The sequence below is a fragment of the Camelus dromedarius genome, chromosome 14, assembly GCF_036321535.1.
Source record: "Camelus dromedarius isolate mCamDro1 chromosome 14, mCamDro1.pat, whole genome shotgun sequence".
Lineage (NCBI taxonomy): Eukaryota > Metazoa > Chordata > Mammalia > Artiodactyla > Camelidae > Camelus > Camelus dromedarius.
In genome coordinates, this window is record NC_087449.1 from 63,642,130 (window position 1) to 63,663,162 (window position 21,033).

At 47.0% G+C, this 21,033-nt stretch overlaps 1 protein-coding gene across 1 annotated transcript in view; it reads left to right on the forward strand.

The window, feature by feature from the left end:
- The window catches only part of MTOR (mechanistic target of rapamycin kinase), a 115,726-nt gene that overhangs the window by 79,417 nt on the left and 15,276 nt on the right, over window positions 1-21,033 (forward strand). The window contains exons 31-42 of the mRNA XM_031464051.2: window positions 3,852-3,952; window positions 6,587-6,702; window positions 7,897-7,974; window positions 8,162-8,269; window positions 10,908-11,033; window positions 11,125-11,256; window positions 14,875-14,990; window positions 15,739-15,856; window positions 18,281-18,532; window positions 19,189-19,289; window positions 19,918-20,014; window positions 20,629-20,727. Of these exons, the coding sequence (XP_031319911.1) occupies window positions 3,852-3,952; window positions 6,587-6,702; window positions 7,897-7,974; window positions 8,162-8,269; window positions 10,908-11,033; window positions 11,125-11,256; window positions 14,875-14,990; window positions 15,739-15,856; window positions 18,281-18,532; window positions 19,189-19,289; window positions 19,918-20,014; window positions 20,629-20,727 (1,444 nt within the window). The remainder of the gene's footprint in view (window positions 1-3,851; window positions 3,953-6,586; window positions 6,703-7,896; window positions 7,975-8,161; window positions 8,270-10,907; window positions 11,034-11,124; window positions 11,257-14,874; window positions 14,991-15,738; window positions 15,857-18,280; window positions 18,533-19,188; window positions 19,290-19,917; window positions 20,015-20,628; window positions 20,728-21,033) is intronic.

Here is a 21,033-nt window from a genome sequence, read left to right on the forward strand (position 1 = left end):
CAAAAATTATTACTGTTTTCCTAAGATAGAAGATGCTGTAATTATATTGCATGAAAATTTAATGTCAGTGAATTTACTTTTAGGTATTGGATCACATATATACAGATAATAGTCTAAAATTACTTGAAATCGGTTTGTCTGATTTAACCATTATTAGGGAGATTCAGGTGATATTATTTATTTCTATAATTAGCATTGCATATTTATTCATCTCAATAAATTGAGGACATTCTATCAAATCTGCTTCATTAGTTTGTGCACCTAAAGCTTTTTTTTTTAATGCCCAATAAGTATCTAGAACTGCATTGTCCAATATAGAAGCCACTAGCCATGTGTGGCTCTTTTTAAATTTAATAGAATTAATGATGGACTCACACTCACCACATTTCAAGTATACAGTGCCACGCGTGGCTAGTGGCTGCCACGTTGAAGAGTGCGGGTGTAGAAGATTCCCATCACTGTAGCAACCTCCGTTGGACTGTACCGATCTAAAGCAAAAGGACAGAATGCTAAGAATTGGCCACATTATTTAAAAAACAGGTTTTTTTTTCCATTTTCAGGTTGGCTGTCATACAACTATATGTTATTAAGAGAAAGATTTAAAAAGCAAGGCATAAATATTCTTGAAATTAAATTCTAATCCCTAAAATGCCTTAGTGTCTCCCTATGGCCCTTGGATTTATATGTAAATATTACAGCCTAGCGTCTTTCGTGTTGTAACTCCAGCCCACTTCCTCGGCCCATTTCTCTGTGAACTCTACCTCATAATCTGAGCTCTGGTCAAATGATTCACTCTTCTCCAAACCTACAGAGTCTTTTTTCTCTGCATTCTTTCATTCAGTGCCCTCAACTGCCCACTTCCTCTTCTGCTCCTTTTTCTACTTTCTGAGACTCTCCCTATCCTTCAATGTCCATCTAAACTGTTTCTTCCTCCTTGAAACCTTTCCTATCACCCCCACCCCTTTACATAATTAGAGACAACCACTGTCCTTCGGTGGGTTAAGTAGGGACGGCTTGGATGTGTTAGGAGAGACTTTGATGTGATTTTGTCTAATCCCATTGTGTGGCAGTTGGGAAACTTAGGCTCATGGAAGTTACAGAGCCTGCCTCAGGTCCCCCAAGAGCAGGGTGAGCCAGGTCTCCTGACGTTGCAATACCCAGTGCCATCTACCTCTGAGCTCTTGGATTCGATCCAGTTTTATAATTACCTATAAAGTATAAGTGGCTAGTGATGCTGACCAAGCAGTTTAAGAATGCAGCAGACTAAAAGAGATTTTGAAAAGAGATGAAAGAAGCAGAATTCTTTTCCTGATCATATGCAGGTTTTTTATATGGTTTATTCAGTCAGTTCTATTTAGAGTGCAATTTTTAAATTGCTTTTGCTTTGAGTATATATCCTGAACATGCCTGAGGCAGGTGTTCACCAGAGGCAGCCTCAGGAATGATTCGGGGTTACCAGTGAGCTAAGACCCTCCCCCTTCCCGCACGCTCATCTTCCTCTGGGGGGAAGCTAACTAAAGAGACAGCCACCCCTCCACCACCAGCCTCCCAGCCCCTCAGCCCCCGGGCGCAGACACTCACACCTGCAGCCGAAGTGAACCTAAGTAAACCCGCTCCGCACACTGTCCTTATGTGGCCTCTGGGTCCTTGAGAACAGATTCCTCGGGAGTGAGATTGTAGACAAGCAAGACTTAGGTGTTCCACATCAAAGAACACTCCCTAAGCTTTTTGCCGCTGCAATAGGTGGGAAAGTCAGAATCTTGGAGGGCGGGCCTTTTACCCAGTCCTCCCTGGTGTCAGTGAGAGGGGTCAGAAAACATCGTAGTGTTTGCCCCACAGACAGTCTCTTATTTTTTATTTATTTGATTTTGTTCTTCACCTTGCCTTAGAGAGTTAGGACTCAGTATATTCTTCATCCTTACTCATAGTAAATGTTTGTGGAAGAGGAGCCCCCCTCTGTGTCTACTGACCAGGGTCTGACAGCCATGACACGGCCACAGCTTGAGGGTGGTGCCTGTGTCCGCCGCGGAGGGGGGCCTCTCCAGGATGCTGCTCTGGCACTGCTCCCGCTTTGTCACTTGGAGTAACAGTTTGTGGTGTTTCACACTGAACTTGCTCCCTGCCTCGAGATGAAAAGCAAAACTAAATCCCCAGACCCATGACACAGAAATGGGTGGTCCTGACAGAATACCAGAGGGATACTAAACTGCCTGTGGTTACCTGCTATAAAAACTTGAATTCCAGGGTTGGAAGGACCATTCAGAGATCATGTTACTTCCTCCCCTACCTCCAGGCAGGACCCCAACAAAAATCTGTTGCCCAGATGAGTTATTCAATGCTCTCAGCCAGTGGTTGTCGAACTGTGGCCCCAGGACCACAGCATCAGCATCACCTAGGAACTTGTTAGAAATGCATGTTCTCAAGCCCCAGTTCAGATCTCCTGAATCAGAAACTCAAGGGACGGCACCCAATGATCTAGTGAAGGAGCCTCCAGGGGATTATGAGGCACATGACAACTCGAGAACTACTACTCTAGGATAACCTCTAGCGAGACCTGGAGCCTGACGGTTTCCAGGTTTACATGGCAGAAAACCAACACTGCGGTTCATCCAGCTTCCATCCCTGAGCCTTAGTAAGTGCATAGGGCAGGATGGCTGCCCACTTCCTCTTCCTCTTTTCTCTTTCTTATCTTGGCTGTGTGTTGAGCTAGAATGCTGATGTCCCTGGCTGTCTTGATCATGTGCCAGAGAGACAGTGAAAGTTAATGACTGCCATGCCACAATGTTGGAAAATGGCCCTGAGAAGTTCTCTGAGATGTGGTCACCAGTCAGCTTCTGGGAGCTCAGCCCAGATCCCTTCAGCATGGACTGACTTTAGCATCTTCATCTCCCCTTACCCGCCCCACCATGTCACCTGATAGTGCAGTGCAACTCATGTCCCACGAGGCTTCTGAGCTGGGCCACTTGGAACTTGAACCTTTTCTCTTGACTCCTCTCCCAATACTGGGTTAAAACAGCCTGCAGCATCTCTTTCAAGAAGCAGGAAAGATTAAAGAGTCTCCTAGCTGAGTCTTGAAGCCCACACAGAAGCAGGGGCTCATATTTGCACAGTAGCACAGTTTTGTTTCCTTTCATTCAGAAATGCCACATGAGAGGGCAGCAGTTTTAACAGTCACCAGGACGTCTCTTCTTGAGGGCTTCCGCTCTCTTTGTGCATTGGAGTCTGTTGAGCACCATTCATATCTCAGTGTCTCATAGTCCTACCCACACTCGTGGTAGTTGTGCAAAATTCTGAGAGGAAGCAGCATCTGGATTTCTGCTGGATGTGACCATCGTAGAGCCTTCTTCCTTCTGCGCAGATTGATTTCATTTGAGTTTCATTTCAGACTGCCACCATTTGTATAATACTTTGAAGAGCCAGCTCTCTCTATAGCTTCAAGCCCAAAATAAATGTCCAGATGTGTCTCTTCCGATTGCTTTCTCTGTAGGCCTGCCAAAGGGAAAGAGCCCAGAGTTCATTGGCACAGGAGAGAAGTTATTTAATATTTATAAAGGGGGCCAGATGTTCAGGACATTTCACATCACAGAGAATTAGACATGCTCCCTACCTTTGATAAACTAATTCTCAGACAAATTATGAGCCACCAGGCCAAGAAACAGCAAATCACCATTCACTTCTCAATTATGTCACTCAATCGAAAGTGTTTTTTCTTCAAAGGCTCCCGGTTCGAGTCAGGCCCCTGTCATCCAGGTCCTGGGCAGCCCCCAGCTAACCCAAGGGGCCAGAGAGAAAGGTGGTCAGGTCATGGAGACGATTTCAGTTAACCCAACTGTGTAATTCTCTTCTGTCAGGGGGCAACTCCACCAGCAGTGCTGTGAAAAGTGGACCCTGGTTAATGATGAGACCCAAGCCAAGATGGCCCGGATGGCTGCTGCAGCTGCATGGGGTTTAGGTAAGGTCTCCCTCCCAGGCACCCCAGCCCAGGTGAAGACAGTGAGGCTGGCGACTCACATCTGAAAAGTAAGGCACTGTGGCTGCAGGTAGAGATGTCAGGTCTGTAGAAGTATAAGACAGTTGGTACCCACTTCCCCTCTTCTATCTGTCCATTCTGCCTTGTGGTTTTGACTTAACTTGTTAGACATAGGTGAAAATGGCTCTTCACAGGGCAGCCAAGGAAAACAATGAGCACGCATGAAAACTGAGGTGTTTAGTCAAGTTTATCTGTATTCTGCCCCCATCACCATTAGCCTTTTTCTATATTTCTGCTTTTGCATGGGGCTTCCACCTCACGATTCGTTATGATTGCAGGAGCTCCACCAACATGTCCTTATCCCAAGCTGGAGTAAAGAGAGAAGACAGCTATCTATCTCCTTGTATGTCTTAACTTTTATTATAGAATTTTCCCAATAAATATAAAAGTGAAGAGAATAGTATAATGAACCCCCATATGCCCTCCACCTTCTCCAGCAACATCCTGACAGTTTTCTCTGTTCTCCTTGCTGCCCAACACTCACCCACCTTCCTCTCACTCCCTGAGTGTTTTAAATCTGAGATTTCCTACAGATGGCCAATAAGCACAAGAAGAGATGGTCAGTATTGTTAATTGTTAGAGGAATGCAAATCAGAACAATGATGAGGAATCACCTCACACCAGCCAGAATGGCCATCATTAAAAAGTCTACAAATAATAAATGCTAGAGAGGGTGTGGAGAAAAAGGGAACCCTCCTACACTGTTGGTAGGAATGTAGTTTGGTGCAGTCATTGTGGAGGACAGTATGGAGGTTTTTTAAAAAACTAAAAATGATCCAGCAATCCCACTCCTGATTGTATATCCAGAGAAAACTCTAACTCGAAAAGATACATGTAACTCAATGTTCATAGCAACTGTGTACAATAGCCAAGACATGGAAGCAACCTAAATGTCCATAAACAGATGGCTGGATAAAGAAGAATATATATATATTTATATATATATATATATAATGGATATATATTATCAATATATCCATTATATATATATATATATATAAATATATTATATATATCCATTTTATATATATATATATATATATCCATTTTATATATACATAATGGAATACTACTCAGCAATAAAAAAAGAATGAAATAATGCCATTGACAGCAGCATGGATGGACCTAGAGATTATCATACTAAGTGAAGTAAGTCAAACAGAGAAACAGAGAAAACAGAAAGACGAATATCATATAATAACACTTATATGCGGTATCTAAAAAATGATACAAATGAACTTATTTAACAAAGCGGAAATAGACTTACAGACATAGAAAACAAACTATGGTTACCAAAAAGGGGAAAAGGTTGAGGGGGAGGGATAAAGTAGGAGTTTGGGATTAACAGATACACACTACTATATATGAAACATAAACAACAGGGTCCTGCTGTATAGCACAGGGAACTATATTCAATATCTTGTAATAACCTATAATGGAAAAGAATCTGAAAAACAATATATATTGTTTCCTTTAATCAAAAAAACCCAGAGATTTCCTTTTACTCCACAGACAAGTTTAGATTTCTGACTTCAGGCCCCAGCAGAGAGGATTACCATTGTTTGTTCCAGAGATGTTCTCAGTAAGAGGGGAAAGGGTCCATTGGATGTCCCAGGTGAAAGCTGCCCCTGTGGAGCCCTCAGGAAGGTTACATAACCTTCCACGTCCCATCGGACCTTCTCGAGTCACAGAGCTTATACTCTTTCCTTTCAAGAGCTCTGAGCTGGATCCAGAACGTTTTTCAAAAACAAATTGCTTCCTGAGGAGTCTCCTTTATTTGCTTTTGCCCAGAGGCATAGAAAATGGATGAACCAGTGGTCTGGAGTGAAAGGCAGGAAGAAACCCTGCAGTTTGCAGCAAATGAAGCTGATATCTTTTCTGCCGATGGCCTTGGAAATCCTGGCATTTTATACGTGCTTAGCCCACTAGGGGGAGTGAGTATCTCTGCCCGAATGCTGCCGTTGCCCAGTCTGCCATGATGCGAGCCAGCTGTACCTTGACCTAGCCCATCCTTCTGTTATAACAGAGCCTCTTAAAATATTTATCTCCTGCCTCCTGAGGCAAAGGTATTGCCAAGAGTGAGACGAACAAACTGTCTAATCCTGTCCCCTGTCTGGATAATGGCCATTATCAGTTGTTTAGACAGAATGTAACTTCCAAGATAGCACTGAACTGGGAGATGCTCCGCTGGTAGGGAAGAGAGCTCTTCCATCTCACCTGAATGAGTTCTCCAGGTTCGTGAGGTGCTGCATTAACCCTTCTGACGTGTAGGCTTGTACTCCTGCAGCTTCTTCCATCTTTCGTGGACCTCCCTGGGGCGTCAGTGGGGCCCAGTGTTGGGAAGACAGATGTGGCTTTGTTAAATTGGCTTACTCAACCTCACCGAGTATAGAGGGTCCCTGAAGGATTGTGATCCATCAGGCTTAAGTTTGTCTCATTTGAACCCAAGCTGAGTGCAAGTACCAATGACAAGGCCTGTTTGAGATGCTGCCTTTAGCCCAGCACACTGACCACCCTGAGGCTTTTCTTTCTGCCTGTCTGTCCGTGTGTGTGTAGGTCAGTGGGACAGCATGGAAGAGTACACCTGTATGATCCCTCGGGACACCCACGATGGGGCATTTTATAGAGCCGTGCTGGCGCTGCATCAGGACCTCTTCTCCTTGGCACAACAGGTACAAACCTTCCTGTACCCAGACCAGCAAAGAAAAGGTAATCATGCGAGCCCTGTCCGCCCCTTGGCGCAGGGTGCCTGGGTGATAGGCTGCTATGCTTCAGCCCTCGTGTTTGGCTCTGTGAGCTCATTAGAATGGCTTTGGAGCGTAAGACTCCGTAAGAGGAGGACTCCCAGCACATCAGCCAGGGCCACTTTCTGCTCTGAGAGGGACACGTGTTCTGGAAGTTACCACTTAGATTGTTTTCGGAGTTGGCTCCTTGGGTCATCACTGCATCCTTTTTTGCCGTCTTGCTTTACTTAGCATTCCCTGTAGTAGAGAGAAACTGTTTCACCAAAAGAGAATTCAGAGAGCAGCAGGCCCCACTCTGCCGCAGAAATTGGTCATAAGGTTCCGGCTGTGCAGGCGTGTCACACACTGATTACCTTCTAGGAAAGCTGGCACTTGATTTGGAAATCCTGTGCTGACTTGCACAATGAAATAATGAGGTAATCACATCCGCCCTGTCAGGCACCATACTGTCTTGGAAGAGGTGCTTGGGAAATGACCTGATCGCTACTGAACAGGGACATAGTAATTAACCTTAAGCATTCAAAAAGGAAAAAGCTCCACATTCAGAGTTTTTAACGGATGAAACAGAAGACTCAGACTGCAGTCCTGTGACCTCCCCTGGGCTCTGCTTTGCATGATAAGGACTGAGAGTTGGGCCATTCATGTCACAGGCGCAGAAACTCCCATGTACCTGAAGAGGATTGGGTGTCCCTCTGCCAATTTCAGAGGCACTTACTCCCTCATGAGGACAGGGTGCTCAAAAGCCAGAGACAGCCAGCAGGGCCATTCGAGTGTTTGCACAGCCTGTCTGCACCAACATGCCCAGCAAGGAAAGGCTGAAGGAAGGTAGATCCCTAGGTTGTCCTCTTGAGATGCAAGAACACAGTGATTCTAAGCACACATTTCCCTTCCTTTGTAACCCAAGATTTAAGATGTTAAGCTTTTGGCTGCCATACATTTCTGTCTTTTCTGAGAAATTGGATAAATGCTCTTCTCTAGCCTGTCAAATCTGGTGAAAGGTCTCTTCTTTGATGAACTCTCCTCTTCACAGGGATGTAAGTGAGATATGCAGCTAGTTGGGAAGCCTGAAAGTAGCAGCCTGAGTCCACAGCTCAGTGCCAGGAGTTCTCTGTTTCTTTCTAGTGCATCGACAAAGCCCGGGACCTGCTGGACGCTGAGTTAACTGCGATGGCTGGAGAGAGCTACAGTCGGGCATACGGGGTGCGTGTGGAACATGTGCAGGATGTCGGGTTTGAGGCTTATTTCAGTCCGTTTTTTGGGGTGGGCTCATGAGGACACACAGGCTGCTGAGAGCATGCCTGTGGGACCAGAAGGAATGATTGAAATGAAGCCTGGCTTTTGGATCATTCGGGCTGTATTAAGTTGGAATGTGGTTTGCCTCCGTCAGGCCATGGTTTCTTGCCATATGCTGTCTGAGCTGGAAGAGGTTATCCAGTACAAACTTGTCCCCGAGCGACGAGAGATCATCCGCCAGATCTGGTGGGAGAGACTACAGGTGAGCCTGGTAGAGAGCCCGTCAGCCCACCCGCCCGGCTCCCTCCCCTGCTCAACATGGCTTCCTGCCTCCTCGAAGAGGCTTGGTTTGCATTCAAAGCAAAACACCCAAAGGCTTTTCACCCAAGCCTTTAGCTCTGAGAGACTGACCAGTTTTCTAGCCTCCTTTTACCCTTCTTGGAATAAAAGAAAATGTCTTTAATAAGTGACACTTACAGCCAGGTAGTTGAGAGTCTTAGAATCAGTGGTTCTCAGCTTTAGCGACACAACAGAATGACCTGGAGAGCTTTCGAAAATATGGATCCCCAGGCCACTTCCCAGACCAGATAAACAAAATTTCTGGGGAGAGACCCAGAATCAATATGTTTTCAGCCTTCCCAGACAATTCCAGGATGTGGCCGCTGCCGAGAGCCGCTGCTCTGAATCCCCCCGCCGGCCTCCTGCAGCCGTCTCCTTAGGGGGGGTGTACTCACTCCTGCCGTTCACAGCTCCGCTGGTCCTAGTCATTCCGTAGTCTCTACGCAGACTTCTTTCTACTGAAGTTGCCCCTCATCGAGGACCTTTTTCAAGTCCTCCATCAGTATTTTCATCATACATTCTGCTCATTTTATCCCGAAGAGCTGTCGATTCCAGATCCACGAGTCCAGAGTCTTACGTGTTCTTGGAAAGGACAGTTCTTTCCCTGAGTAGGCAGGAGGGGAAGCTCATCAGCAAAGCCTTTGCTGCTCCAGAAGCCACTGGTCCCCTGCTTGTCATAATCAGCCTCGTCAGTTTTAAGCTGTTTCCTCTTGCCCCTAACCACACTTAATTCCAGATTCTGTCCCCAGAATCAGGGTTTATGCTTCCAGCTTTTCAGTAGGCTGTGGCAAAGCCTTTTGACTCCAAGTTGCATTCCTGTCTACGAAGTTCCGGGCACATTCCACTGGAAAGGAAAGCGGAGGGCACAGGATCGTCTATGAACACACTCGCTTATGCTCTGAAATGAGCACATGCAGTTCTTTTACATGTTTTATTAGCAATTATGAAGTGCCCAGTGAATGTTTTGATGGAAAATTGTCTGTTTGGACACCAGCAAAGAATTCCATAAACCCAGCATTTCCCACTTGCCTGTGCACACCCTGGTTTTTTTTAAGTGCCTATAATAGGGTGAACAGTTTCCAAATCAGAGATCTGCCATTCTAACAGATGGGACTTTATCCAAATAGAGACTTAGAAGGGGTAGGAGGAAATGGATTAAATGAGTCTTGGAGAGGAGAGACCCATGTTCGACTTTACTGTGTCCAAGATACCATCATCATCTTAAGCCTTCATGACTTTCCCACCTTAAGACAAAGATGCTTCTTGGTTTACAGTGGGCCAAGTGATGTTAGCATCTGGGTGAAACTAGCAGATGATGAGAAGTCACCAAAACAGTCAAATGTGTGTTTTGTTCTGTTTTTCTAACTTTCCAAATCACTGTTGTGACATTTAATGGGATGGGGAAATATGGTCCAACGCTTAAAAATAAAGCTTTAAGTTTATGGTAGAAATTTGGCTCTTGTGGATGGCTTGCTGTCAAAACACTCAGTCAGCTGCCGAGGCTGAAGACTGCCATTTTGTGATCAATTAAAGTGAAATCCCCAGCCAGTGTCTCCCATGGGGCAGTTTGAGGGGTCAGGCTTACTTGTACTGGGTCTTTTCTTGCCTTGGGTTCTTTATTCTGGCTCAGATCGTGTCCTGGCACATTGAAAAACCTGCAGCCACTATTGCTAGACTTTTTAAACTCATCTCCATGCAGGGTAGCTCGTTTGGCTTCATGGAACTCACTGATCAAAGATCTCAGAAACCCATCTCGCTTCCTTGGTGGTTTGTCTCTGGGTCTGGCTTCTTACCAGGAAGGTGGGCGAGAAGGGGCCTGCTCTACTCTCAGCAGTCCTTTGATATCAAATGATTCAATAATGATTAATTCACATTATTTTTTAAAATTTAAAAGAATTTATATGTGCAAGTGAATGAGACCCTTCCCCTTCCACGTGCATTTTTGATCTGAGACAAATAAAAATGAAGGAGAAAGAATCTGAGCAAGGCCAGGATCTTAGTGCAGGTTTAGGCTCTAGTAACTTCAGGAATTATAAACGCCAACTTACAAACAACATCATTTGAAAATTTAATTATTTAAGCTTTTTTTACACTTAGTTTTTTAAATTTTGAATAATACATTCTAAATTTAATTTCTTTGTCACTGAAAGTCATCTTCAACCAGAGAGACTGAAGCAAAAAATTTTAAATAAAAATGCATTATTTACAATCCAGAAAAGAAATTTAAATAATTTAATTCATTTAAGCCTCACCCTAGCCCTGTGAAGTTGGTACCATTTTTATCTCATCTTACAGATCAGCCACAGAGAGGTTAAGTGAATTGTCCAAAGTCACAGATAGTAGGTGGCAGGGCCAGGATTCAGGCTCCAGAGTCCATGCTCTACTGCTTCATGAATTTTGAGAAGTTCCTAAGAGGTGTTTCACTCACAGGACCCTTCACTTGAGAAAGATGAGATTATAAATGAATCTCTTTTTTTGTTTCAGGGTGGGTTTCATCGTTGCTTGTGAGGGGTTAAAATATAGCAGAGGACAGATCTAATCCTCGCTTCTAAATGTTCCAGGGCTGCCAGCGTATTGTGGAGGACTGGCAGAAAATCCTTATGGTGCGGTCGCTTGTGGTCAGCCCGCACGAGGACATGAGGACCTGGCTCAAGTACGCAAGCCTGTGTGGCAAGAGTGGCAGACTGGTGCGTATCCCCCCACGTGGGTGGGTAGGGGCTGAGGAGGGAACGGCGCTCCTGGCCCAGTTCTGTTTATAACTGACCTCTTGTTTTTAAGGCTCTTGCTCACAAAACCTTGGTGCTGCTCCTGGGAGTTGATCCGTCTCGGCAACTTGACCATCCTTTGCCAACAGTTCACCCTCAGGTGACCTACGCCTACATGAAAAATATGTGGAAGAGCGCTCGCAAGGTCTGTACCCACACCCGACAGTGGGCCACGTTTCTCCAGAACGCTCGCCCACTCGGCTTCTCGCCGTCTCCTCAAGGCCCAAAAGGAAACAGCGTCCAGACCACCATGTCAGGGAGTTTGCTCCTGTTAGGAGGCTATATGGCTTGATTTCAAAAAGTGAATCATACTCGAGGTGATGCATGTATACCATTGATCAAACCAGGGAGTGTAATCACAGTGGTATTTATTAGAGCTAGAATATGCCGAAACATAGATGGAGCACAATTGCTTGGGGATTTTCCTAAGGGAAGGACCCAGAAAAGCAGCCTGTTTGCGAAAACACAGACTAGAACTTTCATAATACCAATTTGGTTTTTCAGACTTCTCGTCTCCTTCCCTATCATCAAATTGGGATTCAGAAGCAGCAACACCCAGAGTGTAATGCTGAAACCACTAGGGAAAGGCATTTTGAAGCCAATTTAGAATTCCTCTGACTATTTATGGACAGGTCCTTGGGAAATAGTTGTGCCTTCTGGTGGGGGTTTTTGTTTTTATTTTTTTAAACAATCTCCCTGGATGATGGTGATGATTAACAAAAAGTAGGAACTGGAGGCAAAGTCAGCACCTGCTTTGGCTCCCCCATCATCCTCTTACCACACAGAGGAGGCAGTCCCAGCTCTCCTCTCCCTGTTGTTGTCCCCACACTGTCCCTGAGATGAGAAGAGAACACCCAGCAGTCACTGGAGCCCCGGCTGTGAGATGTGATCACATAGCAGTCGTGTCTCTGCTGAAGGCAAGCTTGGGAGACCCTTGGACTATGTCTGGAAGTTGACTTCTTTTGTGGGTGGTGGCCTCTGTGACTGTGAATGCCACCCAGAGTGGAAGCGCAGCCCTGCACCCAGGCACTGGGTCTGTGACTGGGATGTGCTTCAAAGGTAGTGACTCAGGTGTCCTTCTCCAAATGTGCAGTTGGGGTTTTGTTTTCTTTTGTTGTTGTTTTATTTTGTTGAGTCTCTGTGAGCCTCCCAAGCCAGAGCTCTTCTGATTCAAAGCCTGACCTTCCTCCAGGCAAATGAGAAAAACAGAAGGTGCTGGAGCTGAATATAGTCTGGTTTCCTTCCTACGTATAGCCTCCAAGTCTTTGAATGTCTTGCCGAAGGCAGGCAGAAGGAGTGTTTTGGCTAATATCTGAACCAAGGAGTGGCTTCTTTCAACATAGGACCACAGCCCAGCTTCTCCATGGATTATGGCCTTTTCTCAGGAGCCCAAGTTCTGGAGGGAGACCGTAAAACCACATGCATCAAAAATTTAGAAACCTGTTTAAAATTAGATGCTTGAACTTCAAGCCCAGAACTAGAGATGCCACATCTTCATAAGAGTTCAGGAGCTACACCAAGAAAACTGACTGCTTAATAATAGCTGTGCTATTGAACAAGTCACTTTACCTCTCTGAGCTTTACTCCGTGTACTCTCTGCCTTGCCCAAGGCAGGTGAGAGTGGGGGAAAGCAGCCCCTGTTCTGCCAGGAGGCATCAGGTAGTAGGTGCGTGCACAATGTTTTCCTAACAAGAGACAGTTCAGAGAATCTAGAGACAGACTGGTTCCTTCTGCGAAATTTCACTCAGCTGCGAACATCGTTTTTGTCCACTAACCACCCAGGCGGTCAAGAACCCAGAATACTCTCCCCAGCTTACACCCTGGACCTGAGAGAAGCCCCTTCCTCCAAGCTGCCGGTCCACCATCTGTAAGAGAGAAAGAATCATTTTCCCCCTCCACGCTTCCTGGGCATGGAGAAAAGGAGTTTTTGATAGAGCATTTCCAATTCCTTAGAAATAAGTTGCCTCCATGGCACAGAGTAGAAAGATACCAGAGTGTTCCTTGCTGGATAAGCTCAGTAAACCTAATACTGGGCTTCAAATCCAGACTAATATCCAGCCTCCCCAGTTTTGGCAATTTATTTTTTGTTCTTGTTGAGTCTTCCAAAGAGAGTTTAAACTTTGTGTCTGGACTTTCAGTGACACGTAGCTTATGGGCTCTGAAAAGCCCCTGACATCAGAATTTCTACTTCAGTTCTTACCTGCTTGATGTACACACCAACCACACTGAGTTATCATCCACCGTTTTCATGACTGATCATTTTAAGACTCCCTCCCTGTTCTGTTTTCTCTTCTTAATCAAATTTAAGTCTGGTCAGTGTAGTTCCCATGGAAGAAAAGCTAAAGGGACAGTTACCCTTTCCCAGGTGTGGGATGCTAATGTAGCTCCTCTTTCAAAGCCATGGTGAGTCATGGGACTCTGAGAGCAGATATTTGAGGGAGACAGGTGTCTTGTCAGCTGTTCGAACATCTGTGTGTCTACCCTGTCCTTGTGAACAGATCAGCCGCCTGGGAAACTGTCACGTCATTCTGCCTCTGGGTTAAGCCCTCTAGGTGCCACTTAACTAATTAACTCCTTATATAGCAAAAACATCTGAGGTTGATCCTGGCCCCCAAGCCAGGGAGTTTCATTTTCCTTCAAGGCCATCATCATGGCCTGACATGTTTCTGTTTAAAAAAAAAAAGAAAGACTTAGGTGGGTTCAATCCCCAGTACCTCCTCTAAATATAAATAAACAAATAAACCTAAGTACCTCCCCCCACCAAAAAAAAAAAAAAAATGAGTATAAAAAAAAGAAAGGAGAAAAAGAGACTTAGATTTACTGTGAGAAGATCACTCTGGCCTTATTTATTTGAAATGTTAATCTTTTTCCTCCTTTTCTGCAGCAAAGAACACATTCTCTTTTTCACATTCTGTCACTGTTTCCCCTCCCTATTGTGATGGATTTAGATTTCACCATCTTTTCCATTTGAGCTTTTGATGTCCATGTGAAAGAGTGTGAACCCCATTTATCACCATGATTGTGTGTGTGGACACAGCGGACTCATACGGATGGCTTGTAACTCACTCCTGGACTCTGACTGTCTCTGCCCTTCCCTGGTTCCACCGCCTGTTACTAACCCGAATGCCTTCTGCTTACTTTGTATAAAAATCACACAGCGTAGAGATGTAACTGCTTGAGAACACTGAAGATTTTGCCCCTAAGCGACTCTGTCCAACTGAATGTTTGCTTGGCTCCCCGCATTCCACTTGGTTGTATGAGGAGCCTCATCCCATCTCTGTGCTCTTACTTGGGTACTGAGGGTTCTGTCAGATTTTCTAGCTGTAATTTTTGCTACGCTAGGGTATCCAAGGTACCATAGTGTTTTGAACAAATACTAAAGTTTTACTAGCCTGAAACAATTCCCCATAAACTTAATTTCCCCCAGGGCAATACATTGATAATGAAGTAAGCAGTTGTTTCAGATTACGTCATACAAGTTGTTATTTGGGGTAGTCAGGCAAGTAGCTTTCCTAAGATTTACTAAACTAGTTAATAACAATTGGCCAAGGAAAGCGAAGACTGGAGTTGAGAAAATATGAATTTTCTTGGAAAGCCCAACCATCTCTCAGCTTCATGCCCTGGTCCTCTGTCCTCACTCTGTGTTCCAGGGCATTCTGTTGGGAGAGGGGTTGGCTTGTGGGCCTGTGAACAGTAGTTCCTTCCCCCTGAGGTTGGGCCGAGGGCCAAGGGCCTCCCTCCCTGTGCCTCTGTCCCACTACAGATCGATGCCTTCCAGCACATGCAGCACTTTGTTCAGACCATGCAGCAGCAAGCCCAGCATGCCATCGCTACCGAGGACCAGCAGCACAAGCAGGAGCTGCACAAGCTCATGGCCCGGTGAGGTCCCCGCTCCATCCCCACCACGTCAGCGCCTCTGCCGCAAAGGCAGTGTCCCCAGCTCCCTGGGCAGCCGATTGCTTACGTCTCTCACCTTTCCCAGTCGGGGTCCCAGGCAGCCAAAGTCTCTGCCACTTATTTTCTCAGGTTCCAGCAAGCCAAGAGCACCCATGCACCGGTCTCCTGGTGTCTGGCTTCGGAGTTAGGCTCCTTGTTTTCGAATGCCAGATATGCTGCTAACTTGATGTGTGAGTTTAGATAGGTTACTTCACCTCTCTGTGCCTCAGTTTTCCCATTATGTAAAAAGGGGATGCCGAGAGTCCCTTTTCCCTGGGGTGGTGTAAGATGGTGTGAGGGTTGGTGCAGTACCTGGAACAGAGTAGCAGTCAGTACACGTCAGCTGTTAAGGGGAAAGAAAGGGAAAAGCCGTGTAACAATCAATAAGAAAAATTGCTCTCAGCAGCTGCCACCCACCAAAGTGAATCTGGGGGAGCTAGTTCCATGCAGACCTCTCCTCTCCAGGTACCTGGTTTGTGGAAGCCCTGAAAGATGGGGCGAGAGGAAGAGCTCACACCTTACCCCCATGCCTTTTCTCCTCCGTGTGGCCGAGAATTCTGATGGTTCCATCATGTTGCTTCCTGAGAGTAAATGTCAGGAGGGCTTTTGTGCCCCGTCACGTAATTCGTTGCTCTCCTTGGGAGGGCTGTTTTGAGGAGGGAGCAACTGGAGGGCTCATTTCTGTTTGCAGATGTTTCCTGAAACTGGGGGAGTGGCAGCTGAACCTGCAGGGCATCAATGAGAGCACGATCCCCAAGGTCCTGCAGTACTACAGCGCCGCCACGGAGCATGACCGCAGCTGGTACAAGGTGAGCCCCAGGCGGACATGGGCTGGGCGACAGCGAAGCCTGGGTGGCGCTGGTCTGATAGCATGACTTTGCTTCTTTGAGTGCCGAGAGCCAGTCTGTCACAGGCCCTCTATAAGTCTGATCGATTCGGAAAGGCTGATAGGTTCTTTTACTTGGGAAAGATTGTTGCACCACGAGTGTGTGCGTGGCCCTGGGGATGCTGTTGTCCCATAGACTCTTAGCTGCCTGTTTTCCTAGAGCATCTGGACACATGGTTAGTCTCCGGAACTTTATCTTCCCTTGGGTCATCTGTTCCTTCCCAGCTTCTTTCTGATTGCCATCCCTGCCTGCTCCTCATCTAAGAACTGATCTTTCTCTGTTTTTATTGGAAAGCTCTAGGTAACATCCTATTATGTCATAGGAAATTTTTCAAGAAGATAAACAGAACTAGAAAATGTATAAAAGATGTGATTGACTCATAGAGGAGTGATTCTTGGAAGTATGCATCTTTGGTGAGAGCACATATTCTCGTTTTTTATATCTTTTCTGAGGGGCCTCCTGGTAGTAGCTGCTTGATATAGCAGAAGTCAACGATTTCTTCCCGGTGTCTCCTTAACATGCTAATGCTTTGTGAATTAATCCCTCTGGGATCAAAACCTGCACCTGAAGACCACAGAAGCATCTACAATAAAATTCTTATCCTGGTTTAAGCGTGCTTCAATCTGAAAAATGCTCATTTTGTGAAAGCAATAATTATTCTCTCTAGGACAGCTTCCGTCCGAGGCTGGAAAAATCTGTCCAGTGAACCATTGATTAGTTGGAACCTTTCTAATTAAGACTATGTCCTAACTGGATTATTTTTCCTCATTTAATTTTTTGGAAAGAAATCACAAGAAAAAAATTAGCGCCGGGAATTTTAGTCTCTGTTTTGTCCTGGCCTAGGCCCTTTGGGGTTTATGCTGCCTTCCAGCATCAGTGGTGTGCTGTAGCCCTGTGCGCGTGCAGAGACTCTTTCTGTCTTGTTCACCATGACCCCCAGCTCAGTGCCTGGCACAGAGTACATGTACAAGAGGTATTTGTCAAATAAACAAAGATATGGGAAAAATGAACCTGGATCATTATAGAATTCTTACTCAGCAAAGAGAGGTCAATTATGACCAATCCACTCTGCTTATGTGGGGAAATGGACACCTCTATGTTAAAGAAAGGTTTTTAGCAAAGGATGCAAAGGAATTTACTGATTATCCAGGAAATCCACCTACGAGTAGATTACTTAATGTCCTACTATGACTGCAAACCTACAAGCTCCCAAATCAAGCTCTTCCTCGTGCCCTGAACACCGGGCAGTGCTGCACCAGCGCGTCACTTTGGCCCAAAACCTCAGAGAAGTGAGTAGTTCCTCCTGGATCCAAGTTAGTACCAAAGGCCTCTTGTAGCAAACAGCCACTGAGCACTGGCTCTCTGACAGTCCCCGGGCCAGGCATGAGGGATGGATGATGACCAGGGTTCACCCTCCATCATGGTCCTGTGCTTTCAGTGTGTCCCTTTGCCACTGTCACATGGCCTGGTTCAGACTTCCACCCTCACTCCCCTGAACCTCTTCTCTACCTTTAAAAGCTCTATTTCCGGGGGGAGGGTATAGCTCAGTGGTAGAGTGTATGCCTGGCACACATGAAGTCCTGGGTTCAATCCCCAGTACCTCCAATAAAAATTTTTTTTAAATAAATAAATAAAACCTAATTACCTCCACTCTCCACCGAAAAAGAAGATATTAAATACTCTGTTTCCTACGAAATGAAGTGGGCCCTCTGGCCTCCTAGGCAGCCATCCATAACCTGAGCTTCCTTTTTGCTGGGCCCCCACCTTGCTCCTCACACTCCCTCAGCTTCGGTCATGGCTGCTCACGTGTGTCCTGTGAGCCATCCTGTGCTGGCCCGCACTGCGTCTTTGTCCCTGTTCTTCCTCTGCCAGGACGTCCTCACTGCTGCCTTCTCTGCCCTCTCTTGTCCCCTCCTTGCGCATCTAAGATTGCTTAAGACCTTCCCCCAAATCCCTCCTTTCTGTGAAGCTTTCCCAGCCTTGTCCCTGGCGTTCCCATTGTCTGTCTCTTGTGACCCCAGTCGCATTCTGCATGAGTTTTTGGGTGACGCCTCCCCTACTAGATGAAGAGGTCCCTGAGGCAGGGACCATCTCTTGCTCCTCTTCCCGTGCCCTCCCCTTCGCGCTCATCGCAGTCCTGATACAGGAGACACCCTGGAGGAAAGCGCCCCATTCCCGGGGTTTGGGTTGAAGTGAAGATTTGCTCTACTGACCACGGAGAAGAAAGGGCGGTCTATGCCCTCCCTCAGCTTTGGCCTCACACTCCTGGAGGCCCTCGATACCCAAGCCTCCTGCCCCTGCTGTTGTCACAGCCCCGTGGTCTGTCCTTTCGCCCCTGCCCCCCAGGCCTGGCACGCGTGGGCAGTGATGAACTTCGAAGCTGTGCTGCACTACAAACATCAAAACCAGGCCCGTGACGAGAAGAAGAAGCTGCGGCACGCCAGCGGGGCCAATGTCACCAACACGGCCGCCGCCGCCACCACCGCAGCCACCGCCACCGCCACGGCCACCAGCACAGAGGGCAGCAACAGCGAGAGCGAGGCCGAGAGCACTGAGAACAGCCCCACCCCATCTCCCCTGCAGAAGAAGGTCACCGAGGTACCTTCCTTCCTCCCGCTGTGGGGCTGGCCCGGGGCACGCGCTCTGAGAGGGTGGAGCGCTCGTGGGCTCTGCTCCCAAGTGCTAGACGAACTGAAAACCTAGCTGAGCTGCCATCCAGCCTGTTCCAGACGCACTTTTGTGTATACATTTGCATTTGGGGAACTGACGTAGCCCCCAGGCCAGAGAATGAGGTCCTTGTCACGCTTCCCACGTGAATGAGCTCATCCTGCTAAGCCCTGCACCTGTGCGGGGGCAGCCGTGCGCGTCTGCGAGGCCACTCTGAGCATGGAGCCCAGCAGAATCTGTCCTCTGTCTTTTTCTCTCCCCTTCCGCCTCCCCTGGGGCTGCTGGTTCAGAGCCCGGGGCAGCTGACAGGCTGAGAGATCAGTGTGTTCAGGGCCTTAGCCCCACTTCCTCTGCCACCCTGTTCAGGAAGTCACCAGTAGCCCAAGATAATAGCAGTTGTGGCACTGTTGCCATTTACTGAGTGCTTGCTGTGTGCCAGATACTGATCTAAAGGCCGTTCATGCCTTAACCGATTTAATCCTCACAGCCACTCTTTGAGGTGGGCACCATGTAGTGTGCTGTTATGCCCATTTTATAGATGAGAAAGCTGAGGTAAGAGTCTCACTGATGCATGTGTGTTCCAACAGGATTTGTCCAAAACCCTCTTGATGTACACCGTCCCTGCCGTCCAGGGCTTCTTTCGTTCCATCTCTTTGTCACGAGGCAACAACCTCCAGGACACGCTCAGGTATCAGGGAAGGGAAGGGAAGCCCTGGCAGGCCGTGTGGATGGCAGGACACAGAAGTCACACATAACGTCCTCTTTCCCTCCCCACTCCAGTGAGTATGTCCTAGCATAGGAGGGAGAAGAAGGCTGCGGACTCTGCATGTGGCTCGTTGTGTAGGAAGCAGAAACCCAGCTGTTTCTCACAGTATCACTGACATCCCTTCAGCTCTTAGAGGCAGTTCTGAGAGGCACAGGCCTGGCAGGCCGGCCGTGGGTGACCAGTCCTCCTGCATTTGGGTCTCTGCACCGGCTAAGTGCCAGGCTTCCGGGTTGCCGCTGTGCAGTCAGCGGCTCTTTACACACTTGCAGGTTACCCAGGGGCTCATCTGTTAGCTTTATGAGCTCTACCACGGCGACCCCCGGGATGATCTGGAATGAAATAGTCACTCACTTGGGATGACCCTCCTGCATTCAGTCGAGCACTGCCAGCCTCACCACCGCCTGCTCCCAAGTGCTCCCACCACCAAACACATCGGAGAGCCACTGATTTGGGACCCTGCCTGTTCTCTTCTCAAGAGTCTCAAAGATGAAAAAATAGACAAAAGCTGATGAATTGAATTTTCTGTGACTTCCTCATTTTTCTTTTCCAGAGTCCTCACCTTATGGTTTGATTACGGTCACTGGCCGGATGTAAATGAAGCCTTAGTGGAAGGGGTGAAAGCAATCCAGATTGACACTTGGTTACAGGTGAGGGTGGGCCAGGTCTCGTCCTCTGTCTCCTCTTGGAGTCAGGCCCTGCTGGGTGCAGCAAGGCAGCACGTGCTGTGCCGCGGCCCCAAGGTCAGGACTCCAGATTTTCTTCAGTTCCTTTCAGAGAACTGAAGGGAATGAACTGCTTCCAAGCCCAACAGCATCTACCAAACAAGTCACAGGGGCTGTTTGTTGGGGGTGGGTGTAGCTCAAGTGGTGAGTGCATGCTTAGCGTGCACAGGAACCTGGGTTCAGTCCCCAGTACCTCCTCTAAAAGTAAATTAGCCTAAACAAGAAGTTCATACTGTGCAGCACAGGGAACTATACTCAGTATCTTGTAGTAACTTACGGTGAAGAAGAATATGAAAACAAATATGTGTATGTTCTTATAGGACTGAAGCACTGTGCTGCACACCAGAAACTGACACATTATAAACTGACTATACGTCAATAAAAATATATTTTAAAAATAAAATTAAATTTAAAAAAATAAATAAGCCTAATTACCTCCCCACAAAAAACAAAAAACAAGAGCTATTTTGTTGCTCAGAAGAATAACTGGAGTCGTCTCCATGTCTCACGCTACATACTGTGTCTTTTCTGAATGTCAGGTTATACCTCAGCTCATTGCAAGAATCGATACGCCAAGGCCCTTGGTGGGACGTCTCATTCACCAGCTTCTCACAGACATTGGTCGGTACCACCCCCAGGTACGTGGAGACCCTGTGCAGTTTCTCATCTCACGGCTGGCCCTTTGGTTTGGCGGTCAGCCCTTCCTAAAGCTGCTCTAGAGACATGAGGGCCCCTGGGAGCGGCAGCCTGTCCTGCCCCAGGGGGGTCTGCCCAGCTGGTGGGCCAGGGACCCAGGGGCCTTCTCAAAAAGAAGGATTCCTCCCTGGGGTCATGTAGCCCCTGCCTGGTAGACTCAAATGAGTGTCAGTGTCACACTCCTCATTTCTCTTGGCATCCTCCCAAAGTGAGTGTCAGGCTCCTTTCATGTTTGCAAGTGGTCCTTC